At 38.4% G+C, this 20891-nt stretch overlaps 1 protein-coding gene and 1 long non-coding RNA gene across 4 annotated transcripts; one reads left to right on the top strand and one right to left on the bottom strand.

Moving 5' to 3' along the window:
- Window positions 1-417: 417 nt before the first annotated feature.
- Window positions 418-14747, bottom strand: ripk1l (receptor (TNFRSF)-interacting serine-threonine kinase 1, like). 3 transcript variants are annotated; one of them, XM_083543004.1, is made up of 12 exons: window positions 14597-14740; window positions 12479-12517; window positions 11306-11563; window positions 9617-9770; window positions 8429-8566; window positions 7742-7973; window positions 5924-6073; window positions 5580-5656; window positions 4412-4487; window positions 2698-3204; window positions 1690-1839; window positions 418-1173 (listed from the first exon to the last, which is right to left on the bottom strand). In XM_083543004.1, the coding sequence occupies exons 3-12, from the start codon at window positions 11509-11511 to the stop codon at window positions 851-853; spliced, it is 2013 nt and encodes a 670-aa protein (XP_083399130.1). In that variant the 5' UTR covers window positions 11512-11563; window positions 12479-12517; window positions 14597-14740; the 3' UTR covers window positions 418-850. The 3 variants fall into 3 exon arrangements, with proteins under 3 accessions (XP_083399130.1, XP_083399128.1, XP_083399129.1); XM_083543002.1 differs by lacking the exon at window positions 12479-12517 and having other exon boundaries at window positions 14597-14747; XM_083543003.1 differs by lacking the exons at window positions 12479-12517; window positions 14597-14740 and adding an exon at window positions 12663-12730.
- Window positions 12778-13922, top strand: LOC310726975. Its single transcript, XR_014533903.1, has 2 exons — window positions 12778-13252; window positions 13297-13922. It is a non-coding gene; the product is annotated as an uncharacterized lncRNA (long non-coding RNA).
- Window positions 14748-20891: the final 6144 nt, after the last annotated feature.

The following is a 20891-nucleotide window of genomic DNA, read 5'->3' as shown; positions in this document are numbered from 1 at the left end:
CAGTAGGCGTCCTACAAACTTTTTTACTTCAAATGATCGTACACTTCATACGCTATAATGCCAAAAGTATTGGGACACAGCTTTTCCAGCCAGATGCGGTTCTTCAACAAACCCTTACCGCAAAGTTGGACGTCTTTGGATGTGGCAGCATGAAACTTTTCCTTCAATTCAACTAGGGGACCCAAACCTTTTCAAAACCGGCTCCATGAAGATCTGCTTAACATGGGTTGGATGATGTGGAAGATATGTTTTTAGAGCTTTGATTTCAACCCTTTTAAGGATGAATGTGAACCCCCACAAGATATCCAAAATGTGGATTTTCAACAAAAAAGCACAAATCTTACACTCAGGTGTCCACAAACATTTGTCCATATAGTGCATATAGAACTTTTTAGGTGCTTCAATAATAATGAAAAGTTTTTGGGCTCTTTGAGGGGTTTATTAAATAACTACAGGCTCTAGAGCTTCTAATAAGGTTCTAGTCGGAGCCTTGTATAAAATGCTATTTAAGGATTTCAGCATTATAAAATCTTGTTTTACATTTGTAAAGTCATTTTTTAACTATTTTGAGAACGGTGATTATTTGAAATTGTTTTTTGGTGTTTCACTGATTTTCATGATTCAAAAATGATCATCAAATTGATTTTTTTTAAGCAAATGATTAAAAATGTACATGACAATCATTTTTCATTTCTTATATTTCAGCAAAATAACATACAATTAATTGTGTCCATACATCAGCTGGCTTATCTGTGAATCATGAAAAATTGGTAATATAAAATGTGGAGGAAAAAAAAAAAAAAAAAAAAAAAATTCCATTGCATTTTAAATTCACCAGGATTACATAACGTTAGAAGAGGCTCATAGTGCTGGCGTTTGAAAGCGAGGTGAAGTCCTGAGACTTGTGCAGCAGATCGATAAGCACGTCTGCTTTAACGTACTGCTCCAGGCTGCGGCACAGTTTCCCGACAGTGCAGCCTTGAAGACCTTCCTTCATCTTCCAGCGCTCCAGCATCTGGTGGACTTTCTCGGCCAGGCCGTCGCGTGCGTAGTCGTGTTCGATGGCGTCGATCTCCACCTCGGTGAGGCCCAGCTTTCGGGCGCAGGCTTTCCATTTGGCGCCTATGTTCTTTCGAATCAGCTCCAGATGTTCATCGGTTACACTGTGGTCCTCTGAGAAAACACAGATATTTACAGAAATGTGAGCTTTCGTGTATCGATCTTTATACGAAGGGTTCTTCTGCTTGACATCCATGGAGACTGCACACGATGCTCGAGTTCTTACAGTGAACGACTGAGTGATAAGATGTAAACTTGTAAGTTTAAAATCTGAACTGTTTTACTGTCTCATGTCTCTTCTAATAATAAAGCCGTTGTTATCTTCTGGTGCCTTTTTCTCTTTGATACATTTTTCGGTTCACCTGTTAAACCACATACAAAAAAAATTCTCTATTTAGCTCCAAAAACATTTGGCACGTCGTGAAATGAAAAACGCAACAAAGAAGACCCAGAACTGTTAAGAATCCTGTATCAGACACACATGAAAAAAAAAGTTTGCCAAAACTTCAGCGATGGCTCTCCACAGTTCCCGGATGTATACGCACAGAAGACGTGATGCTCCTTAAAATGGTATTATTCTATTTTATTTATTCTATATATGGTAAGCGAGTGTATGTGAAAGACGCTTACCATACTTCATCAGTAGATCTTTATACTTCGAGTTGGAGGACAAAGTGCTGAACTGAGAGCTGACGGACGAACCGTCAATACTGCGGAAATTCATGGTGTTGTTGTTCCCGATCTGAATCCCGCTGGCCTGAGTGATGTACACCGATCCGCCTGAAACGTGATGTCAAGAAGAAACGTATTACGTGACGTATTAATGTACACCTTATGGATTAAAGTTTGTACATCCCCTTCCTCAGTTAGTTTCTGTTTGATGCTATGATAACCACCACTCTTCTGGGAAGATGTTCAACTGGATTTAGTGGAGAAATAATTGTTGCCACTCCTGGGCCCCTGAGCAAGGCCCTTAACCCCACAACTGCTTAGTTTTATGAATAAGGGATATTGAAAGGATATTGATTCCTCTGCATAAAGATGCCTGCCACATGTATATTAAAGTACAGTGTCTGATACTGCATCAACTTACACCTAGTGGCCAACATTTGTAACTGCATTTGTTTTTGTTTTTGTCCAAGATGGCCACCAGACAGCCACACAGGCTGATCAGAGGAGAAATACCTCGCCTAGAAGACCCTAGCATGTCGATTTACAATTTTCTTACCGAATTGGACATCATGCGGGGCAAACTACAAGTATTGCATCAACTTGGGAAACTGGATATTGTGTATTATGTATTCCCTAAAATACCCCCTGAAAGGTGGGGGGATGGAAATCACTAGCCTGAGCTTTTAGAAGCGGATTCCACAAGGCTACGTGCACATACAGTATAAGAATAAGTACGGCTGTGTCTTGTGGCTTTGTGACCTCAGTGCTTTGAAAACTAGTTACACCAATCATAGTTACACCAATGAACTAATATATGAGGCAAAAACACAGACAATATCATATTGTTCAGTTTTAACTCAGAAGAACTATTTGGAGATATAATTTGAAGTATAGGCTACAGAGTTTTAAAGTTCTTGTTACAGTGTGTGTGTGTGTGTGTGTGTGTGTGTGTGTGTGTGTGTGTACCTGTTTCTGTCTGAGGAGAAAACCCTGTTGCAGAGAGGTCAGAAGGCCAGGACTGCAGGCGTTCCAAAGGTTTCGACTGTTGGTACGGTGTGCAATGTGAAGGCGGCACTGATATTTGGGTGTCATAATCCGGCCTGAACCCAGACTCTTGAGGATACGGGTTGGGTTTGGACCAAGACTGCACCGAGGACACCTGCTGAGGAACATCTGGTGACCAGTTAGAAGGTGGTGCAGCCTGCAAGAGTGGATTGGCGCTATGGGCAGAGGGGAGGTTGGGCTGAGGCTCGGGGATGTAGCTGCCGCATTTGTGGTAGTTGAACTCTTGGTCCAGTTTCTGCTCCAGATTGAAAGGGGTGGAGGGCTGATCGGGAACCGCGTCCACTTGAAAGGAACCGGAGGTCATTAAGCTCAGGTCCTCCAAGCTGGCTTCCACTGGCCCCAGGTCTGAACTCCTCAGAGGGGTAGGAGAGTCACCAGAGCGTTGTGGAAAAGATGGAGCCTCCAATCCTGACACAAAGACCTTCAACATTAACATTACACAAAATATCTGTCTGTCTATCATCTGCTCATGTATCCATCTATCTGTCTGTCTCTTTATCTATCTATATCTCTATCTATCTATGTGTCTGTCTGTCTTTACTTTACACAAAATATCTATCCATCCAGCCATCCATCTATCTGTCTCTTTTATATATAAATACAGTGGAACCCGGTTATGTCGATGTCCTAGGGGGTCGCCAAAAAGCATCGAGGTAACCGATGATCGAGATAAACGGAAATCTAAATGGCGGCAGTATATTAACGTGCTTGAAATTTCTTTATGTACATGATGTGCGTTAATAAATGAGAATGTGCATGCACGTGTTTTTGAAGGGTTTTTTTACACAACAGCGTTGCCGCGATTTGTTTGATGAAGGCGTGCTATAAAAATACATACAGTACATGTTTATCTGTCAGGAATCCCCCTGCCACGCCCCCTTCGGCCCCCTTCAGCGTGTCAGGTGTTTTCTCAGCCGCTTTCTCTGAAGCTCCCGGCTTCAATCGCGCACATATGGTGCTCGTTTATCATCATCACCAGCTCCTATTTAAACTTCCACACTCTCACTGTCTGTTATTGTTGGTATATGTTGGTTCACGGCGGTCGTTGTTATCGCTCATGCGTATCCCGGTACGTGTCTTCCCACCGGCACTCTCTCACCGGCTGCTCTTTTCTTCCCAAAGCGCACCGCGGATTCCCCCCCGATCCTGCCCGTGTTCATTCTATGCTTTTGCTGCTCATCCCACGTTTTCGCCTCCCGTTCATCGCATAACATTTAACAACAGAAGGCATATGTGCACTAACTAACAGCAGAGATTCACCAGTATACAATACAACACCTGGAGCAGCTGGAAGGTTTGATTTTTCCGCCATTTTCGCGAGTTCTTCTGCGGCTGCACAGTGCGGATCGACATAACTGACGTTAAATGGCAAATTTTTTCCCCCTTGTGCTCGAGATATCAGGGTTCGGCGACATAAAAAAGTCGACATAACCGATAAAAAATGCTTAGAAAAAGCGAGAATTTGGCGGTTCCACTTCAAAAACGTCGACTTAATAGGGTTGTCAAGGTAACCGAGGGCGAGATAAGTGGGTTCCACTGTGTGTATATGTATATATATATATATATATAAATTTATAATTATTTGTATAATTGTTGGTTTTAGAGGTCAGAGTACCTGTGGTTGTGACTCCCGGCTCTGTCGACAGTGTTTTTAACTTTTCCAGCAGCTCTGGTGGACCTTCATATGAATCCTGCGTTACACGTGAAATAATGAAATGACATATTTATTGTAATCCACATTCATCCATGTAGCAGATACTTACACCGCTCTCCCACGGCTCTCTCAACTCCTGATTGGCTGCATTGACCATTTTTATGAAAAATATGAATAAAGATAAAAGAGGCAAAATTTTTATCCTAAACGCAACACACCTTTATTCACGACATCCTTTCTTCACTCAAATATAAAATAAAATAAACTCCACCGAAAAATTATTTTATAATCAATAAACATTTGTTTTACTGATACACCGAGTCTCAAATCAGCACCAAACTCCTCCATGATGCACAGATCCGGCAATTAAAACCGTCTGTGTGGAAACATAGCAAAAGTTCTGTTTGGTGTCCTGATGATTTACGTCCTTTAAAAACACCGAAATGACTTTCAAAACATTGAGAAGAATATTTTTACGGGCTGTCCTGTCATCTGAAAATGTAACCTGTAATGTAAAACTTGTCTGTTTGAGCAACTGGCTCAGTGCAAAAAAAGAGAAGTAAAATGGGAACCTGCACCTTTTCGAAGATCTTTTTTTCCATGTGTTTAATAGACATGACCAAGTTCTTAGAAAAACATGTTTAGCGTCTTTAAAACATGTCTCATATCAAGCACCAAAATCCCAAAATCCACCACAGTGCACAGATCCGGCAATTAAAACCGTCCGTTTGGAAGCATAGCAAAGGTTTCATTTGGTGTCCTAATCATTTAGGGAATTTAAAACACCGTAATTATTGTAAAACATTCACAAGAATATTGATCTTCATGCTCTATGTTGTGTTCGGTTTCACTATTAATAAACATACGTTCGCATAAAGCATCAATATTTGTCCAAGCGCATGTTGATTAGAGTATTAAAAACTTAATGTAAGCTACATTTAGAACAGATACAAATATGCGATTGATCACAGGTTAACACATGACTATCACACGATTACCTCAGTCATTTTTACCTCAGGAATTGAAGATTAGAGGTCATTTTATATACACATTAGGGCTGTCAATTAATAATGACCTCTAATCTTTAATTCCTGAGGTAAAAATGACTTCTGCAGTGAGCGACACTTACGTTAAGGGCTTTTAAATCCCGCTCAACATGTTTTTCCAGGTCCTGCTTATAGAAAGGTAGAAAGTTGTCGTAGCTCTCTGTAAAAAGCAGGAAAAGGGGTGTAAGAAAGAAAACTCTAAAAGAATTGATTTATTTATGTGAAGAATTACACCACAACAACTTTCTATTTTTTCCATCCCATCCCAATAATTCATCCACAGCAATGTCAATAGTGATTGCGTGTTATGTAAGGTCACATGACCCTCTCTAAACTCTAATGGTTGTATATAAATTACTTTTACTTCATTAACAGGATTCCAGGAAATATCTTTTTTTCTCCCTCCCAAAACACCCGAATCCCATACCTTTAAAGCGGGGTCGTTTCTGAGGGTCATGCCCCCAACATTTTTTCATTAAAGAGATGATCTGTTCTGGAGAATCGTTCGGAATAAGGCCCTCGTCTGGACGGTCTCCTTTACGTACACACTGACAGATGTGGTCTTGACTAAGAGCATCTGGAAACACAGTCATATAAACTTGAATTATACTGGAAATGAAAATGACACTCCAACCTGCTCATTTCCTAATATTTGTAGGCAAGACTTCACACATCTTGAGCCATAAATACTTACAATGGGCTCCAAAACTTTGTTATATGTATGTATGTATGTATGTGTGTGTGTGTGTGTGTGTGTGTGTGTATATATATATATATATATATATATATATATATGATTTGAAGTAAATTAAGTAAATCAAGTAAATTAAACTCCATCATGTTGGACTTACTCTTGCCATGTCTGGATGCTACATTTGAAAACAAGCAGCACCATAGATCTTTTCTGCGACTTTTATGTTAAACAAACATTCCAGTCACGATTCGTTTCGTTTTGATTCATGAGACAGGATCAAAGAGAATGATGAATGAAATGAAATTCCGGATCGCAAAATACATCAGATGCAGCTTATGGAAAACCTAAAGCATTACTATATCCAAAATGAATACATGAAAAACCAAATGGTTGATCTTGTCTTATCTTAAAATTAAATTGGAAATTCTTCCGAAAGTTTCAACAGATCTGACGTGACCTGAGTGAGTTTCAGAAATGGGGTGTAACGGTACCATCTGTTCCTACCAAAATCTTTCTGTACAGAGTTTTCGGTGTGATCCTTGTTACGTAATCTGAGTTCTCTCACGATCGCATTAAGATGCAAACCACAAGTTTGTTTATTCTCCGCCTCTCACTTTGAGGGCATTTCTTTAATTATTATTATTAAACATACACAATAACGCCAGGGGTATAAAAAAAAAAAGGAACTAGAGTTAGCGCAGTGTCACTGTGACTACTGACTCCGTACCGGAAATACGCTAGGGCTATGGATTCTTTAGCGTTTTATGTCCAGCTTCAAAAATCCTGACAATTCCACATATCCAGGGAGCGAATAAATGAAGGATGGAGGGAATGAAGACATTTGTTAAAGTCTGCTGAATTATATAGAACATTTAAGTAGATCAGATCTTTAGAAAATTAAATATTAAATGTAAAAATGTAAAACATGGGTCTAGCAAATGTAAATTATTTAATTACAATTTTTCCATTTATTTTAATCAATTTGATTTGTGCCATTTGAATTGATTACTCAATTAATCAATATAATAAAAAGTGTATTGCATTAATTAATATAATTTTTTATAAAATATGATTTTATATATTATTTAACCAAGAAGCATTTTATTTATTAATTATGTATGTGTAAAATGTTGATCACAAATGTAAATAATTAATAAACTAAGTAAAAAAAAAACTAAAAAACTAAAAAGCGATTCACACCGAACCGTGAATTTTTGTGTACCATTCCTAAAAAAACGTGCAATTGCATTAACAGAACTACAATATCGCTCATGTCAATGTGACGCAACTAGAGATGCTGCTCTGTGTACCTCTGAAGCTTGTGGCCAGAAAAGTGCAAACATTTTACACTATATGGCAAAAGTAATGGGACACCTGACTTTTCCAGCCATATAAGGATCCATATAAGAATCGCTATTCCCAGAACAAGGGTTAATATGATACCCATCTATTACTAAGTACTAATGAGCTTCTAGGACACAATTCATGCCCATGGATAAAGTTATAAACCTAAATGAAGCATCCCAGTGTCTGATGTTCAAAGTCACTCACTCTCATAAGGCTCCTGGCGGGTCAGAATAACCCACACCACAATGGCGAAGCTGTAAACGTCCGACTTTTCCGTGGAGCGAGTGTTGATGCTTTCAAGGTGTTCGGGAGCCATGTAGCACAGCGTCCCGGCGGCCACCACACACGACTTCTTTCCTCCCCGACTCTGTCTGCGTGACTCCTCCCTCGTCAGACGACTCCACGTCTGACACGTGGCAAGCCCGAGGTCTGCAATCTGCGTCACACACACACACAACGATTAATCGTTCTTTCACATTTAAAATACACAATGCTCACCTATTATTAGTTTGGAGGTCCTAATGACGCCGTGTGGTCAAAAGTTTAATTACTTTAGCAGGGGGTTTGAGGATGGGGCATCGTCATGCTGGAACGGGTTTTGGGTTTTAGTTCGAGTGGAGGGGGGAAAAGAAAATAACATTTGGAGAAAAAGTTGGGCTGGAAAAGTTGGGCGTTCCAATACTTTTGGATATACACTGTATACAAATTAAACAGGACGCGCACTAATATATAAACCTTTTTTTAAAATAGATTATACTGTTTTTCTTAGTGCATTATCCTTTTCACTTAACTGACGAATGCAAATTTCTTTCAGCTGCATTTTTAGTTCAGAAATGAGATTTTTTGTTCAGGTGGTGGACAGAAGTCGACAATCTTGAAATGTTCCTGTACCTTTATATGGAAACGTTCGTCGACCAGGACGTTTTCCGGTTTCAGATCCTTGTGGATCACGTGGTTGTCTGTTAGATAAACCATTCCCTCCAGGATCTCCAGAATTATCCTTCCTTTAATGGACACTGGAACGCTCACCTGGTTTCACAAGAAAGCAGCAGATTCAATTGGTGTTCAAATCAAACAAACAACAACAAAAAAAAGATCTCTGCAACTAACACCATTTGACCCTTTGTGTTATTTTGGAACCAAAGCAGCTAGTTGAGTACTCTAGAAACTGCGGATCTCATGCTGAGAGTTTCACATGCACCAGTCTCTCAGAGTTTACCCAGAAAAGCTCAAAAATACAAAAACAAACAAACAAACAAAAAAACATCCAGCGCTCAAAACAGTCTGTCTACAACCTGAATCTACTTGTTGATATAAAAACAACCAAGATAGGCCAACATCAGGTCCTACTCCTGTCAGCCAAGAATAAGAACCTGAGGCGATCATAGGTACAGACTTGTTACGTGTAAAAATCCCAGGAGATCAAGCCAACAACCGGGTCACTGCTACAAATCACGCTTTCTCTTCATTCTGATGCTTGACGTGAACATATTAACTGCTGTATACAGCCGAAAAAAAAAAATGTTCGTATTCATTTTCTCGGTTTTTATGATGGCGATTTGCGAATAATCCAGAACGTAACGAGGAGAGCGGGTGGATGGCCTGCGATTGAACTCGATCCCAAAAAGGAACCAGCTGACATCGTGTTAGCGATTCTATCGGTAACGCAGGCGAGCGTGTTGACGAGGATAAGGAGATCGCTCAGTTTAAATAATGGACTGGAAGCCTTAAAATGGGGGGCGGGGCTTAAAATCATTGTTCTTCCTCTGTAAAACAGTGGTCGCCTTCGAGGAAACACGTGCGGACGTCATTGCGTTGCACGGATAGGGATTGTAGTAAAGACACAATTAAAAAATACCTTCTTGCTAACGGCATGTTATACCAGCGTCGATACCAGTAGCTGGTATAAAAGGCTAAACAGGAACATTATTGAACGCTGGTTTCGATCTAAACGGAACCATTTCCCGGTCCTCTCGCTCTGAATGGTGCGAGACTTCGATATCTCGTTTATTCTTGGACTGTACCGTGTGTAAAATGAAGCCGAATGCACTGGGAAGATCCGCAGTCTGGCGTACTCACTTTCTGCAGCATGGCCAGCAGGTTGCCTTTAGGAATGAGCTCCATGACCAGGGAGTAATCGCCGTCCTCAAGTATGACCCCCAGCAGCTTGACCACACGCTCGTGTTTCAACCTGCTCATCAGACTGCCTTCCTCCAGCAGAGACGACCTCTGCCTGCACGCACAACCAAACACGTGCTTAAACACATCAAAATGGAGATGGATTACGTCGCATTGTAATATATGTGTTTATTTCCGTGCATTAAAACTACATAAAAAGGCAAAAATTACAAGAATTGGACAGACTGGAAGAAAGTTCTGTTCTGCCAAATTTCGTCTCTAGCAGAAGAACATGGAGGTGGGAGCTTGAAGCATGAAGGCTGGAGATTAATTCTGTAGAGCGAATGGAATCCTGAACCAACATGGCTCCCATTTCATGTCTGGAGAAAGGAACTTTCCGGATTTTTTATAAAAAAAAAAATATAAAATCTGTCTGTTTATATATTTTGGGTGAAAGTGAATCTATATATTATATATTTGTGGTGATGGTTTGGAGATGAACCACGTGTGGCCAGAAAATCAGGTGTCCAAATACTTTAGACATGAATACAGCTACAGTCAAACCATATGTACAGAGTGGAGCTCTACAACACAAAACACTTTCGCTTCCCTAGTTTTTAGTTTCAAACACAATGTAATCGAATGGATGTTTGAGGAAGAAGGGAGAAAAAAACCCCCCAAAAAAAAAAAAAAAAAAAACACCAAAAAAAAAAAAAAACAGGAGCCTTTAGAGACCGAAAGAGCTTCAAGATTAAAAAGGGAAGATTCTAAATGGACTCCTGCTTGATTTTTGTCTTGTTTTGTGTAACGGCTTCTCTGATGAGGTCTGAAATGATCTTGCCTTTTCTTGTCATGTCTGGTCTGATGTTGACTTATAAGGTCTGGTTTTGTCAATGTCTGATCTGATGTAACGTAGACCCTCAAATGCTTGTGACAATGCAGGCTTCTGTTCCTTTGGCATTTCTTGTTTTTAGTCTGATTATGTCCGATCTTGACGTGATCTTGTCAATTATGGTCTAGACATGTCTGTCTGTCTGTTTAGGTCTTTTTCTATTTTTGGCAGATGGTTTCAGGTTTGGTCTAGTCTTGTCTGATCCAATCTTACCTTATTTGGTTGTGTCTAATTTTGGCTCATCTTTTATTCAGGTTTTGTCCATTTTTGCTTGGCTTGTTTTGTCTAGTCTGATCTTTGCCTGAGATCATGACCGATCTTGAGTTTGTATTTTTTTTTTTTAGCTGTGTTATTTCTCATCCGATCTCATCTGATACAGCCTTATATTGTCTTTTCTTGTCAAATCTGGTCTTCTCTTGTCCGATTGTGTTGTTTTGTCTGGTCTGTTTGCGTGTTGTCTAGTCTTTTTTTTCTGCATTTGTTAGTTTTGTTTAGTCTGGTCTTTTTTAATCATTTCACATCTGTCTTTTTATGTCTGATCTTGACTGATCTAATCAAGTCTAATCTAGAGTCAGCCGATTTCTTTTTCTTAATGCTCCGTCTTGGTCTTGTGTTTCTCTGGTTTTATAATTTCTGAACTGGACTGGTAGTGTGATCTAATCTCATCTTGTGTAACACACACACACACACACACACACACACACACACACACACACACACACACACACACACACACACACACACACACACACACTCACTCTTTACGAGGTGGTCCGGTGTAAACTCTTTTCTGCACCACATGTCCCAGTGTTATGTGGTAACACAGAAACACCTCCCCGAATCCGCCGTAATCCAGACGCTCCTTCTTGATGAGGTCTGAGGACCTCATGATGCCCAACTCCATGGTTTCACTGCTTAATGAGACATGGGCCAAATCCCAAATGGCTTCCTGTGCTCTATACATGCACTTTTATAAGGGATTTCGATAGGAGCAGCTACATATTATAAGTGTACAACTGGAAGCCATTTGGGATTCAGACAGGAAGGAAACATACAAGAATTAACTTAAGTCATGTGACGCACAACACAAACACATCTAAAATATGAACTAGTTGTTTTTTAATAATAGATGTGTACACAGACACATCTGATCTATACAGCATGCTAGTGTAAACTTCTTAATTCCTCTTTGTCTTTTCAATTTTTTATTTTATTTTTTTTAATATTTCAAATGAATAAAAATATGATCAAAGCTAGGGACAGGAAAATCATGTGGCTCTGAAATTGTGTGCGAATCCAAGTAGTTATCATGTAAATATTAACATCCATATATTTCTACTCACACACACACACACACACACACACACACACACACACCACACACACACACACACACCTAATAAATAAAAAATTATTATAAAAAAAAAAATTTTTTATATATATATATATATATGTGTGTGAATAATAAAAAAAAAATATTTAAAAATGATGTAATTATATATAAGACCATTTTTTTTTTATTAAAAATATATTAAATTATATAGAAGTATATGAATAATAAAAAAAAAATTATTAATACACAAAGGACAAACATTAAACATGACAGAAAAAAAGAAAATGAGTAAATTGTGTGGGGGAAAAAAATAAATATCACAAAAATAAATGGCATTTGAGAAGAAAAAAAAGAATTGCATCAAATGAAAGGAGCTAAAAATAAAAGGGGAAAATAACGAATAATGGACAGAATGATGACGATGTCACTAGGATGCAGATGACGTCAATAAAATGAAGAAAAAAAAAAAACGCTCGCTTGTGAAATGTCACAAGTCATGTGAAAAGAACCAAAGAAATGTGAAAAGGATTACGTAAAAATAAAAAATTTAATAAACAGAAACAAATTTCTGAGAAAAAGTCTAAAGTGTAAAACTTACATGATTTGTGTAAACATATGGACAGTTTGGACGACCAACCTATGAAAGAACCCGTATGAAATTATTTAATAATAATAATAATAATAATAATAATAAAAATAAAACGTGTTAAATCACCTTGAATATGTTTTAGATGGTCTAAAGCTACATTTAGCTTTGATGACGGCTGTGCAGAAATTCTCACGTCAGATTAACGAGTTAGTCATCTGTGGTTTCAGTTCAGAGGTTTGCTATGTCAAGAATTCATTTGTGACATTTCTTGCCTTGTTATTGGGCTTCAGATCATCAGTTGTCTTATGCAGAGGAAAGATTAAACACAGAGTCAGTAGCTCCTATTAGTACTACTAAATCTACTGGACTCATCCATATTATACAGTCTCCAAAACCATCACACGCTATGAGGAAACAATTCTCATGGAGACTGTCCTAGAAAAGGAAGACCAAGAGCTACCTCTGCTGCAGGGGATAAGTGTATTCAAATTACCAGCCTCAGAAACTGTCAATTTACACAATTCTTCTCAAAGTTCAAGTGGAGGTCATATTCTAATATCCACTGTTCAGAGGGATCTGTGTAAAGTCAGGCCTTCGTAGTCAAAAACATTATTTTGGAAGAACAACAAGCATTAGAATCTTGCTTGGGCCAAGAAACACAATAGACATTAGAAAACTGTCTTTTGGTCGGATGAGTCCAAATTTGAGATTTTGGGTTCTGAAATGGAGAAACGGATGGTTCCCAAATGTGTGGTTCCCACTGTGAAACATTGAGGAGGAGGTGTGATGGTGTAGAGGTGCTTTTCTGCAGACACTGTTGGTGAAAGTTGAGGGCACATTTAACCAGCATGTCTACCACAGCATTTTTTTCAATCCCATTTGGTTTGCACTTGGTGGGACCAACATTTGCTTTACTTCTTCATCTTTTTCTTTTGGCTTCTCCCATTAGGAGTCACCACAGAGGATCATCCGTCTCCATACACCCCCAGTCCATCCATAAACCTCCTCCTTAATCTTCCTCCTTCCTGGTGGCTCCATCCTCAGCATTCTCCTAGTGATATACCCCATGTCCCTCCTCTGCACATGTCCAAACCATCTCAAACCAACATTTGATTAATTGATCGATTTGTCCCAAAAAAAAAAGAGTGATGGAGTGGTGGATCAGATGACCTGGCCTCCACAATCAGCCATTTCACATGATTTGGGCACGGAGAGTGAAGGAAAAGCAGCCAACAAGCACTCAACACCTCTGCGAATTCCTTAAGATTATAGGAAAACCATTTCAGGTGGAAACCTCATGAGGTTGAGAGAATCTCCAGAGGGGAGAATCTGAAGACTCGAGATGTGTTCTGGTTGTTTAACACGTGTTTGTTGCCTACATAATTCCATATGTTTCACAAGTTGAAGATGTCTTCAGTATTAAAATGTTCAATGTTGAAAATGCAAAATAAAAGAAAGAAGCTCCTGGAAGTAAGTAAATAAGTGTGTGTGTGTGTGTGTGTGTGTGTGTGTGTGTGTGTGTGTGTGTGTATGAAACATATTGTGTGTTTTTGAGAATATTAAGGCACTATTTAAGGCGGAAGTGTTGTTCGGGTGTGTGACGTGAGGTGACGCGACGCGACGCGACGCAGGAAAGGTGAGCGCGCCTGTGCGTCACGTCTTGGAGAGTCCAGAGCGGAAGTAGAGAGTAAAGTAGTGTCAGTGAAAGAAAAGAAAAGCGGATATGCTTCAAATTGGAAAGATTTAAAGCTTTAAAACTTCAAGTTCATAATGACTTTAAAGAAGAATTGTTAATAAAACCATCAAGTGTCTTTTTCTTTTCTTTAAATTAAAAAAAAAAACAGTCTTGGAGATGGTCGTGCGCTTCCTGGTGGACAAATACGCACCTGCGTGTTTGTTATTAAACCCAGATTCACGTGAACAAAACGTAAAATAAACAAATCCTGTGGACATGAAGTGTCTGTTACTCTTATAAACTCGTATAAGCTCTTATAAACGCTTAAAGATTGACCTTTATGCGACCCCTGGATTATAAAACACCTCCCAGCTCCAATACTGAGACACACACACCATCATGAAGATATTTTATATTGTATCATTCAAACACTACTGAGTAACATTACTTACCGTCGTACATTGTATCCTTCATTCACTTCCTGCACACTGTTTCCGTATTGTACAAACAGCAACTCAAACGAAAGCCAGAGATGAAAAAAAAAACACACTCCAAAACGTGGAAACACGCCTTCATCCATCCACCCAGACTGAAGTAATCAATAGCAGAACACAGGCGTCATTTTATACCTCCACAGTTTCCTAAACATGAGTGTCTCAGGGAGAATGGGGGTGAACCCTAACCCTGAGAGAAACTTTATATATAAAATACATCCGATTTATTTTTCAGTCCTGATAAAAAGAGAATGTTAGGCTCAGGAGTTCATCAGGTGCAGGTCCTGTGTAGGTCTCTGAAAAAAGTCACTGAAAAGTGATGTTATATGTTATGACCAAATCTACTTATAACAACAAAGTTCAGTTCACAGTTGTTTTAATTAAAAATAATAATACTACTGTTACAACAACTACAACAAACACTACTAGTAAAATGAATAAAATATCACAAAACTAGTATTACAACCTCTACTTCTACCTTAACAACTATCTCTACATCAACAAACACTATTACAACCACTACAGCTTCCTCTACAACAACAAACACTATTACAACTACTACAGCTTTCTCTACATCAACAAACACTATTACAACAACTACAGCTTCCTCTACAACAACAAACACTATTACAACTACTACAGCTTCCTCTACAACAACAAACACTATTACAACTACTACAGCTTTCTCTACATCAACAAACACTATTACAACTACTACAGCTTCCTCTACATCAACAAACACTATTACAACTACTACAGCTTCCTCTACAACAACAAACACTATTACAACTACTACAGCTTCCTCTACATCAACAAACACTATTACAACTACTACAGCTTCCTCTACAACAACAAACACTATTACAACTACTACAGCTTCCTCTACAACAACAAACACTATTACAACTACTACAGCTTTCTCTACATCAACAAACACTATTACAACTAATACAGCTTTCTCTACAACAACAAACACTATTACAACTACTACAGCTTTCTCTACATCAACAAACACTATTACAACTACTACAGCTTCCTCTACATCAACAAACACTATTACAACCACTACAGCTTCCTCTACAACAACAAACACTATTACAACTACTACAGCTTCCTCTACAACAACAAACACTATTACAACTACTACAGCTTTCTCTACAACAACAAACACTATTACAACCACTACAGCTTTCTCTACATCAACAAACACTATTACAACTACTACAGCTTCCTCTACAACAACAAACACTATTACAACTACTACAGCTTCCTCTACAACAACAAACACTATTACAACCACTACAGCTTCCTCTACATCAACAAACACTATTACAACTACTACAGCTTCCTCTACAACAACAAACACTATTACAACTACTACAGCTTCCTCTACAACAACAAACACTATTACAACTACTACAGCTTCCTCTACAACAACAAACACTATTACAACTACTACAGCTTCCTCTACATCAACAAACACTATTACAACTACTACAGCTTCCTCTACAACAACAAACACTATTACAACTACTACAGCTTCCTCTACAACAACAAACACTATTACAACTACTACAGCTTCCTTTACAACAACAAACACTATTACAACTAATACAGCTTTCTCTACAACAACAAACACTATTACAACTACTACAGCTTCCTCTACAACAACAAACACTATTACAACTACTACAGCTTCCTCTACAACAACAAACACTATTACAACTACTACAGCTTCCTCTACAACAACAAACACTATTACAACTACTACAGCTTTCTCTACAACAACAAACACTATTACAACTACTACAGCTTCCTCTACAACAACAAACACTATTACAACTACTACAGCTTTCTCTACAACAACAAACACTATTACAACTACTACAGCTTCTTCTACAACAACAAACACTATTACAACTACTACAGCTTCCTCTACAACAACAAACACTATTACAACTACTACAGCTTCCTTTACAACAACAAACACTATTACAACTAATACAGCTTTCTCTACAACAACAAACACTATTACAACTACTACAGCTTCCTCTACAACAACAAACACTATTACAACTACTACAGCTTCCTCTACAACAACAAACACTATTACAACTACTACAGCTTTCTCTACAACAACAAACACTATTACAACTACTACAGCTTCCTCTACAACAACAAACACTATTACAACTACTACAGCTTCCTCTACAACAACAAACACTATTACAACTACTACAGCTTCCTCTACAACAACAAACACTATTACAACTAATACAGCTTTCTCTACAACAACAAACACTATTACAACTACTACAGCTTTCTCTACAACAACAAACACTATTACAACTACTACAGCTTCCTCTACAACAACAAACACTATTACAACTACTACAGCTTCCTCTACAACAACAAACACTATTACAACTACTACAGCTTCCTCTACAACAACAAACACTATTACAACTACTACAGCATCCTCTACAACAACAAACACTATTACAACTACTACAGCTTCCTCTACAACAACAAACACTATTACAACTACTACAGCTTCCTCGACAACAACAAACACAAGTACTTTAACAACAAACACTATTACAACTAATACAGCTTCCTCTACAACAACAAACACTATTACAACTACTACAGCTTCCTCTACAACAACAAACATACTTTAACAACAAACACTACTATTACAACTACTACAACTACTTTAACAACAACAAACACTAGTAGTACAATACTACAACCACTTCTACATCAACAAACACTATTACAACTACTACATTTACCTCTACAACAACAAACACAACTACTACAACTACCTTAACAACAAATACTATAACAACTACTACATCTACCTCTGCAACAACAAACACAACTACTTAAACAACAAACACTACTAGTACAACTACTACAACTACCTCTACAACAAATTACTACTAGTACAATACTACAACTACCTCTACACCATCAACAAACACTATAACAACTACTACTTCTACCTCTAATACAAACACAACTACTACAACTACTATAACAAAATACACAACTACTACACCTACTACAAGTCAAGTCAAGTTTATTTGTATAGCGCTTTTCACAACAGACATTGTCTCAAAGCAGCTTTACAGAAAACAACAGTGAAGGTGAATGGTGTGCGTTTGTCCCTGATGAGCAGCCGTGGCGACAGTGGCAAGGAAAAACTCCCTTAGATGATATATGGAAGAAACCTTGAGAGGAACCAGACTCAAAGGGGAACCCATCCTCATATGGGTGACATCAAGAGTTTGATCATAAATCTTTTAACAATACAGAACAATTTGTGATCATCATAGATCCAGCATCAGTTTCTCCGTGCCAGGGCCTTTAAACACTCGGCATCTACTTCTCCATGATCATCCATAGGTCCATAATCTTCACGAGGTGGGACGTGACTGGAGCTGGCCAAACCTCAGGATGCCTCGGGATGGGGAGAGAAAGAGAAGCAGTGGAGAGGAATTAGCGTAGCTGCTGTTCATGATATTAACAGCACAAGTTGATAACGTGATGTGATCAGATGTTCTGGAGCACAAGGTTGTGATGTGATGTGTGTGATGTGTGTTATGTGTAGGCTTTGCTAAAAAGATATGTTTTTAATCTGTACTTAAACTGGGAGAGTGTATCTGAACCCCGAACACTGTCAGGAAGACTATTCCAGAGTTTAGGAGCTAAATGTGAAAATGCTCTACCGCCTTTAGTGGACTTTGCTATTCTAGGAACTACTAGAAGCCCAGAGTTTTGAGATCTCAGGGAGCGTGACGGATTGTAGCGTGTTAAAAGACTGGATAGATACATGGGAGCCAAACCATTTAGTGCTTTATAAGTGAGTAGCAGTAGTTTGTAGTCTATTCGAAACTTAATAGGAAGCCAATGTAGGGACGATAAGATTGGGGTTATATGATCGTATTTTCTTGACCTAGTAAGAACTCTTGCTGCAGCATTCTGAACTAACTGAAGCTTGTTTATTAATGATGCAGGACATCCACCTAGTAATGCATTACAGTAGTCTATTCTAGAGGTCATAAACGCATGGACGAGCGTCTCTGCATCAGATATAGATAACATATTTCTTAGCTTAGAAATATTTCTAAGGTGAAAGAAGGCTGTTTTTGTAACTTGATTGATGTGATTTTTAAAAGATAAGTTGCTGTCTAAAATAACTCCCAGGTCTTTTACCGTTGAACTAGTAGTTACAGAACAACCGTCTAAATGCAGGCTGAGATGCCGGAGCTTCTGTGTACTATTTTTTGGGCCGATGAGCAAAATCTCCGTTTTATCAGAATTTAATAGCAGAAAGTTATGGGTCATCCAATCTCTCATTTCTTCAACACACTCAGTTATGCGAGCTAATTGAGCTGTATCGCCTGGTTTGGATGAAATATATAGCTGGGTATCATCAGCATAACAATGGAAGCTAATTCCATGCCTTCTAATAATATTTCCTAACGGAAGCATGTATATTGTGAAAAGCAGGGGTCCTAGAACTGACCCTTGTGGCACGCCATAATTTACTAGCATTATCCTGGATAGCTCTCCATTTAAATCTACGAAATGGTAACGATTTACAACGATTTACAACTACTTTAACAACAACAACAACAACAACAACAACAACAACAACAACAACAACAACAAACACTACTAGTACAACAACTAGTACAACAACCTCTACAAAAACACTACTAGTACAATACTACAACTAATTCTACATCAACAAACACTATTGCAACTGCTACAACTAGTACTACTTCGACCTTAATGACAGCAACAGCAACAACAACAACAAACACTACTATTACAACTACTTTCACAAGTACAACTACCTTTACAACACCAACACTACTAGTACAACTAATACTTCTACCCTAACAACTACCTCTACAACATCAACAAACACTATTACATCTGCTACAATTACATTTACAATATCCATCACTATTTGTACAAGTACAACTACCCCTTTTACAAGTACAAATACCTTTACAGCATCAAACACTAATATTACAACCACTACAACTACCTTTAAACAACAAACACTACTAGTAAAACTGATAAAACTACCTTTACAACATCAATAACAACTAGTATTACAACTACTACTTCTACCTTAACAGCAGCAACATCAAACACTACTAGTACAACTAATACAACTAGAACTAACACAACTGCCTCTACGCCAACAAACACTATTAAAACTCCTACAACTAGTTTTACATGACAAACACTATGAGTACAACTAATACAACTATCTTTACAACAAGAAACACTACTTTTACAACTACTACTTCTACCTCTACAGCAACAACAAACACTACTATAACAACTACTACAACTTTCGATTACAACAACAAACACTACTACTACAACTAATTCTACTACAGTTACCTTTATAACAACCAACACTACCATTACAGCTGCTCTTACAACTACTACTTACGACAACAACAAGTACAAAATAACAATAAAAAAGAGGTTTGTTCATGGCTTGTGAGTTTAAGTCCAGGGTTAGGTTTATGTTTATAGTTTGAGAAATAGTGTGTGTGTGTGTGTGTGTGTGTGTGTGTGTGTGTGTGTGTGAGAGAGAGAGAGAGAGAGAGAGAGAGAGAGAGAGAAGGAAAGAGATGTTTGAACAACTGTATTAGATAGTTAAAGAAGCTGTTCCTAATAAACTGGCCTCCAGTGTAAAAGTGTGTACTGTCCCTTTAAGAGCCGCTGCCACACTGTTCCAGTTTGACTCTGATCTGGGGTCAGTTTTCTCCTCACACTGCAGCTCGGACTCCTCCTGTCCCGGCGGCTGAGTCTGACCTCAGATCAGTGTTTCTGTGCTGAGGGCGTGTTTTCTCTATGGATCACTGGGTGCGTCCCAAATCGACCTCTGTTCATTAACTAGTCTTTGCTGTCCATTACACTACAAACCAACAGCTACTGATCCCTGCAAAGATCTAAAAGTGCTGCAAATAAAATCAAATGAATCAGTAAATAGAAGAGAAACAAATCTTTCCTAAATTAAAAATGTAATGGACTTTTAATTCAACATATAAATAAACACAAACAAATATATATAAAAAAAAGTGTGAGAGTACCATCCCTACTGTGAAGCATGTGGGTGGTAGCATCATGCTTTGGGGGTGTTTTTCTGCACATGGGACAGGGCGACTGCACTGTATTAAGGAGAGGATGACCGGGGCCATGTATTGCGAGATTATGG

The sequence above is a fragment of the Silurus aristotelis genome (genome assembly GCF_946808225.1).
Source record: "Silurus aristotelis genome assembly, chromosome: 5".
Lineage (NCBI taxonomy): Eukaryota > Metazoa > Chordata > Actinopteri > Siluriformes > Siluridae > Silurus > Silurus aristotelis.
Note: the sequence above shows the minus strand (reverse complement) of the source record. Positions and strands in the feature narration are given on the sequence as shown.

What these genes read in the sequence shown, in the direction of transcription:
- ripk1l (XM_083543002.1), bottom strand. Translation starts at nt 11,511, where the DNA reads ATGTATAGAGCACAGGAAGCCATTTGGGATTTGGCCCATGTCTCATTA. An exon ending in CCGCCAGGAGCCTTATGAGA is followed by an intron (nt 6,074 to 7,741) that starts GTGAGTGACTTT and finishes CTGTGTTTCCAG; the next exon opens with ATGCTCTTAGTCAAGACCAC. An exon ending in GCCGGGAGTCACAACCACAG is followed by an intron (nt 3,205 to 4,411) that starts GTACTCTGACCT and finishes TCTTTGTGTCAG; the next exon opens with GATTGGAGGCTCCATCTTTT.